The 7067-nt window shown below is 30.7% G+C and overlaps 1 protein-coding gene across 2 annotated transcripts in view; it reads right to left on the bottom strand.

The window, feature by feature from the left end:
* Window positions 1-7067, bottom strand: part of LOC106465875 (protein arginine methyltransferase NDUFAF7, mitochondrial-like) — a 40350-nt gene that overhangs the window by 19069 nt on the left and 14214 nt on the right. For both annotated transcript variants that reach the window (XM_013926116.2, XM_022393831.1), the window contains exon 5: window positions 4343-4453. In XM_013926116.2, coding sequence (XP_013781570.1) covers window positions 4343-4453 — 111 coding nt within the window. The remainder of the gene's footprint in view (window positions 1-4342; window positions 4454-7067) is intronic.

The following is a 7067-nucleotide window of genomic DNA, read 5'->3' as shown; positions in this document are numbered from 1 at the left end:
ATAAGCCGGAGATAGATTGAAAAGAAATAATTGAGATAATCGAGTCAAGCCATAAGTAAAGTGCGTGAATCCCTGTGAATTATGGCATGTTTTTACAAAAATAGCTAAGTTAAACTGACTGTGGAAATTCTGTGTATTGCAAAGTTGTATCAAGAAAGAATAAACTAGTTTTAATCAAGAAAGGACTTGTATTGCTGAAGTTTGTCGGAAAGAATTTCTATGTGAAATTAACAAGCAAGCAGATACGTAACAATATATATGTGTTTTACATACTGATATGGGAATCTTAGGTCTGGTTGAAATTATGAGAATGCTAAGATTTTTCACAGACATACCTTTATTTGGACAAATGCATATCAGTGAGTATTTGATTATGATAAATGTAAGATTACTGAACTGGGTTATCATAATATAAAAAGGATCTTGTGGTAATGGTTGGTACAACTTTGAAGCCTTCAAAACAATGTGGTAAAGCTAACAGAATTTTGAGTTGTATGTAGTGTGTGTGTGTGTGTGTGTGTGTGTGTGTGTGTGTGTGTGTGTGTGTGTATATATATATATATAGGTATGTTCAATTATAAACAGACCATGGTTTCAATACGCAAGTTATTAATTAGGCCTAATTTGGAGTATTGTGTGCAGTTTTGGACCACTTATCTTAGGAAGGATGTTGAGTTGTTAAAAATATTCAGTGGAGGGCTACAAGGATGATTCTACAGATATACAGAATGCCATGTGAGGATAATTTATTGATTTGTGTATTTTTATTCTCTTGAAAAGATAAGGGTCAAGGGTGATCTAACTGACTTATTCAAGAGTATTAAGGGAATTGACTAAGATCGATATGTCAGATTCATGTTGAATTCTGAAGGCAGTAGGACCAAACATAATAAGTTTAAGCTTTCAAAAGGTCAAACACACATCAAGTTCATGCAGGTTTATTTCTCCAAAACACAAGTAAATCTGTGAAACAAATTGTTATTTAGAATGGTAGAGGTTGCAACTTTGCAGGAGTTAGAAAAAAAGGGTTGATGAATAATTGGGGGATCAGGACTAGGATTAGTGAGTAGTTTTCTGTCTGATATGGTGTGAACTCCTTTTACTGATGAGACATGGTTATAATCAATTACATCTGTCACAGCAAATTAGTAACACGAATAATGTGACAAATATAATTGGCGTTCTGCTTGTTAAGGGAGATCAGGAGTCAGGACATTCTTGATAGGCTAAAAGACACTTGGATGTCCCACTATTTAGAAACCTAAAAATACTAATTAAAGTTATATAAAACACAATGATAATACTCCTTCATATGCATTTCATGCAAACCTTCAATATAATGAAAATAAAACACCATGCTCACTAAGCAAAATGGCTTATTTACTGAAGTAAACTGAAGAAATATTCCATAAGGAGCAAAAAGATGCAGCAAGTACCAGAAATATTGTTATTGTTTGTGCACACACACACATACATACAAAAAGAGTAAATTAAAGTGATGGTGGCATCAGGATGTTGGTCCTGTCTGAGAAGTTATGATATTATAACAAAATACATAGATTTGTCTTCCACTTTATACGACTGCAGTAATGTGAAACCACCTGTATTTTTCAAGCAAAGCAAAGAACAAAAAAGACATATATGAACTCATCCTCAGAGTAAGCTAGACATAAGAAATTTGTTTCCCCTAGCAAAAAGGTTTACAAATGACTAGTTAGCTGTGGGATAAAAAAAATGGTACAATAATTTCTGTTGTGCACAACTTCATGTAATTAAACACTCTACACTTCAAGTATGGACTGGGCATTATCACATTTATCAAATAAACATAACTATCTAAATAAATCAGATTAAAAATTAACATAGCTAATTTAATATTTCTTTCTAACTAGTTAATTTTAATGACTAGAATGCACTGATTCATCAATTAGGTACCTCACTGCTAGCAATATTGTCAACCATAATCCAAACAATATCTCAAAAGTTTGGCCAGCTTAGGAGATTTAGATTAATCCTAAATCCATATACTGTGCTAAAAATGCAAAATAATCATACTACTGAATAATATATAATAAAAATGTAAAAATGAAATAAATAAAAATCAATAAATTATTCACAATAAACTCCTATAAACCTACTAATACTATATTTACATGTGTAGATTAAGTTAGGAACTTTAACAGCATTAAGTTTTAAAAACATATTAGCTGTTTTTTCAGTAAACAAATCTTTAATTTCCATGTCACAAGTTCTTCCTTTGTTTTAAGCCAGCAGTAATTCAGCACCATATCACAGTGATGATACTACATTATGTAACGAAATGATTTAATGAGAAGATGAAAATTTCCACTACCAATAACTAGTGAAAAATGAAATAAGATTCTACAGAATTCAAAGAGAATATCTGCAGTAATTATAATAAAAAAGTATTAGGGATATTCTGTCATAATCCAGAAAGCCAATGAATAAATATGGTAGTATGCAACAGAAAATGTAAAAAATGGCATAGGTTCAGGTGCTTCAACCCACAGCATCCTAAACCCTCCTAACCTTTACTGTCCACAGTTGTGATCATGATAGTTATCCTGGGATAGGTCCAAGGTAGGTACAGATTATTAATAGCTAATGTTTTTACACATTGATACTACGTCTTTCATTTCTACAACCATGAATCAAAATAGTGCAAAAAATCAATCTTTTTTCATAAAATGGAATAATTCTTTTAGTATTAGAAATTATGATACAATACTAAATACATTCATAAAAGAATGCAACAATATACTTCACTGGCTTGTATAAAGATAAGTGACTTTATTAGGTTACATACTAACAACATAACTCATTCAGATTCACTGAAGAGTAGGAACATTTCAAGATTTCACACAAGTCCTGTAAAATTACAACAGCCTACAAAAACACAGGATATTAGCTCACCATTTTCGAAAATAGTAAAGTTATTGATGATGAAATAACAAAATCATTCTTGAACTCTTTCCATATGGGCTTGGTCATTTTGACTGATACTGTAATTACCAGGTAACCATGAAAGTATCAGTATCCATATTATAACTTCTAATGTGATATGTATATATTCATGAAATTTGGCAAGCTTTTACTAAACAAGCCTTTTGTACACAAAAAAGCAAATTTTTTAATCACAGACTTTTTTAAAAAATTCGTTCATGAATATATGGAGTCAGACTATTGACTAATGTGAAAGCAAAGTGATTTACATGTTAAGATTACAAATACTTTTATTCATCTTACAGTTTCAAATTTTATTTGCATTACCTCTAAAACCTCATAAATGAATATCAAACTTTTTTTCAGTAATACTTTATGTCTTATGTTACTTTCTCTACCTTAACTCTGTAGAGATTCAGTCATTTTTACCAATCTTGTAACTAACACAAAAATGATGAAATAAAGTTAAATTACCCTTTTTTCTTTCTAGACTGACTGCAGACTGTAAAAGAAAACTACAATTGTTTATCCTATATAGCTTAAGGCTCAAAAAACAGACTATATCTGCTTCTACTTAATTTTGTTTTCTTGCCCTTTGAACCATGTTTAACTAATAATCCCACAATACAGACTGTATACAAGAGGAGATTGAGAATTTATTTAAATATTTCCTTTTACAATTAAGAAATTAACACTTACTAATATTAAAATTTGATTTACAAATGTAAAGTTTATTCATATATATATATATATACTGATAATAAAATATTTTGGTAGTTTTGAAAGTAAAAGGTTATGACATGCACTATTGACCTACCCATAGTAAGAGGGTTAACAAAAGCTAAAACAAAACTGATATTATCTCCTCATTTCTGAAAACACCAGTTATTAATGATGAAATAAAATCATTCATTAACAGAAACTACAACAATCCTGCTTTCTAATGAGTCCTCCTTTTAAAACATTTGAAGCTGAGTGAGAATATATTTAGATAAAATGTTAATTTCACACTTAATTTACACAACTGAAAGCAAATCATTTGTGCCATACAGGTTTACATTACACTATACTATAGATGAAAAATAAACCTAAAAAAACTTACAGATGTTTATACATCCTATACATTAAGTTTTTAATTTGGATAAGAAATTCAGCACCAACTTAACTGTGACAGACTTGTCAACTACATTGACTTCATGAAAACACTGTGATCAGAATTTTAATGCTGAAATGTTCAACTAAAAGCCTCTAATTTTTAAAACTTTGTTCCCATTCTTTGGATTGGGTTGGTAATTTGTCAGATACCAACGGTTAGCTCAAATCTGAATTGTATTCAGGAATATACATATAGGTAAATCATGTAAATAAATATACTTACTCTCAGCATATCATCTGACAGTGTTCCTCTTCCGGGTCCTAGTTCAACTACATAGAGTGGCTTGGGTTTACCTACTTTGGTCCACTCATTCAAGAACCATATAGCAATAAGCTGGAAAGAGAAAACAAACGTAAAGACCAAAAATAACTGAATGATAAAAATATCTACATGTATTTACTTTCTATACCATGTAACACAATTTAAAGATGCCTGGTAATATCATAGTTATTATAAATCAAATACCACTGCCACAAAATCATGTCAATCACCTCCAGTTCAGTGTTATGTAAACTAGGTACACAGTAATCGGTCACATGATATGAAATACAAATAAATGGGTCATTCACTATATATATAGTAGTTTCACAATCCTGTCTCAGTTGTTACTTTTATGAGAATCACAGTTTAAGGTGCTCCTAAGCTACACCTCAAAAAAGATACACTGTTATAAATTGAACATGTGGATCTCAAAATTTCTTTTGTAGAATGTAGAACCACTTCAAAAACAATGCTATAGTTATCCAAACCCCTGAACTATCACCCACAATATCAGCTGATAATCACAGTACACTGACTCTGACTCACCACAAACATAAGATACGCAAACAAAATTGAAAAAAATTGACCACAGCTAGAACTGGGTGATAAATGTTAGTTGTCAAACAATGAACCGATGGACTCAATAATAGACAATATTCAATTATATTAGTATATCACACCCTCTACAAATTGTAGAAGTAATAAAATAAAAACTTATCATCTTAACTTTTTCAACCACTGCTTTATTCTAATATGGTACTAACTTTCCTATTTTCTTTTACATTCCTTGTTTTTTAAAGGTAATTTTCAAATTACCCTTGGTTTCATATGATAGACTTCTTCTAAAGGTTCCAATTTGTAAAAAACTTTCCCCACAAGTTTTACTGCTATTTCTTACTTGGCAGATAAATCACTGATGTCTACTACATACCACAACACGATTACCACTGTTTGTTTTTCAAATATGCAGGGATCCCACACTGATCTTCCATAAATCAAATAAATTGAGAATTAAGTAAGGAAAACATTTAAAATATATCACGATAATAATTATGTAGCCAGTTAGTCTATTCATGTATGCTGTTCGAATAGGATAAAAATAAAAACAATATTCAACACAGTTTGTGTCATCAAAATATTTTCCAATTTCCTTCCATAATCATTAAAGAGTAAAATTAATTCATCAGGTTTAATGATTATATTCGGTGATCAAGCTAAAGAAATATCATGTTTACAAACAGTGCAACTCAATAAAAACCATACTGTATCTATTAAAAGGTAAAAAACACCGTAATTTTAAACAAAACCAAATGTCAACAAGATACCTTTATTATACCATAAGCAATCCCCAGTAATGTGGCTTTTTCTTTGTACTGTATGTATATTCCTGTATCTAAATAAACTAATTCAACTTGATGATGACAAAACCTTCTTCAAACATTTTAGATTTGTTACTGTATTAAATTTATAATGAAGTTTTCTTTGTTACCTATTCAACCTCCCTATAAACCATACAAATTTAGCTATCTTATCTCAAGCAATCTGATGCCTTCTATTTGAAGTCAATTTCTGTAGCTTTCAAACAGATATAATTTTACACAAAAATACTTTCACAATTCACGATAAGAGGCATGTTTACAGATATTATAAAAAAATGAAAACCTGTATACATACTGCTTCATTATAAAGTTATGAACTTTTTCTTCATGAATTACACTAAATAAGTGTTAGAATATGACAAAATATCAATTCTAAAATATTTGAGTTATAATCGTTTAAGTACTTAGAATTAGCATGTAAAAGTGCCTTAAAAACTAGTGGCAAAAATATATGAAAATCTAGAGGAAATACTGTATTTAGGTACAGTAATTTAGGAAGTTAGTTTGTTTATCCTGAACTGTGGTACATGAAAATGTAGTGTAGATGCAAAATTGTAAAAAACCTGTAACAGCCTGAAAATAATATGGTCAATAAAATTTTAATGAACAAATTTAACAGTCATCTGAGATAACCAGAAATTCTGTTAAACAACCAAATGTTGTATAATGACTGAGGTTGTCCTTTATACAACCAAATTACTTCAGACTTAAAAGTTGTACATATTGCCTGAGTTAGCATTTCAGATTTCAGTGTGGAAACAGAGAGATGCAATGAAATGCAAAAATATTATGGACAAAGTGATAATTTGTGTGTTATTTTCATGTTTGTATTGTTTAACTTCTGAACACACGCACACAATGTTTTTCATTCCTCAGCCACACTTTGCACACCACGAGTCCAGACTGGCACAGTAACTGACAAAAACACTCCACCTCTAGCTGCACACACTGTACTACAAGGATCAATTCACAGTCTGCCTTCTAAGGTACCTGTAATAGTGTGTAGAAATCACTCAAACATGTGCACACCATGGCAGTGGCATAACAAGGGTTCTCAGCACCCAGGGGAAAAGACACTTTTGGCACCCCCACCTCTGAAATGTTTTGTTTATTTGTTTTGTGACTCATTACCCACTTAATGACAATAACATAAAGAATTAATTACCGCCTTACATAAGCCTAAAATAAAGACCCAAAATAACATCTCACGGTATCACAACTGTAAACCTGGAACTAATGAAGTATAGCCTACAAGGTGTACTTACATAATTGTAAACCTATTTGATATTATGTCATCCAGTATTGTT

Source organism: Limulus polyphemus, unplaced genomic scaffold (assembly GCF_000517525.1).
Source record: "Limulus polyphemus unplaced genomic scaffold, Limulus_polyphemus-2.1.2 Scaffold2083, whole genome shotgun sequence".
Taxonomy (NCBI): domain Eukaryota; kingdom Metazoa; phylum Arthropoda; class Merostomata; order Xiphosura; family Limulidae; genus Limulus; species Limulus polyphemus.
Note: the sequence above shows the minus strand (reverse complement) of the source record. Positions and strands in the feature narration are given on the sequence as shown.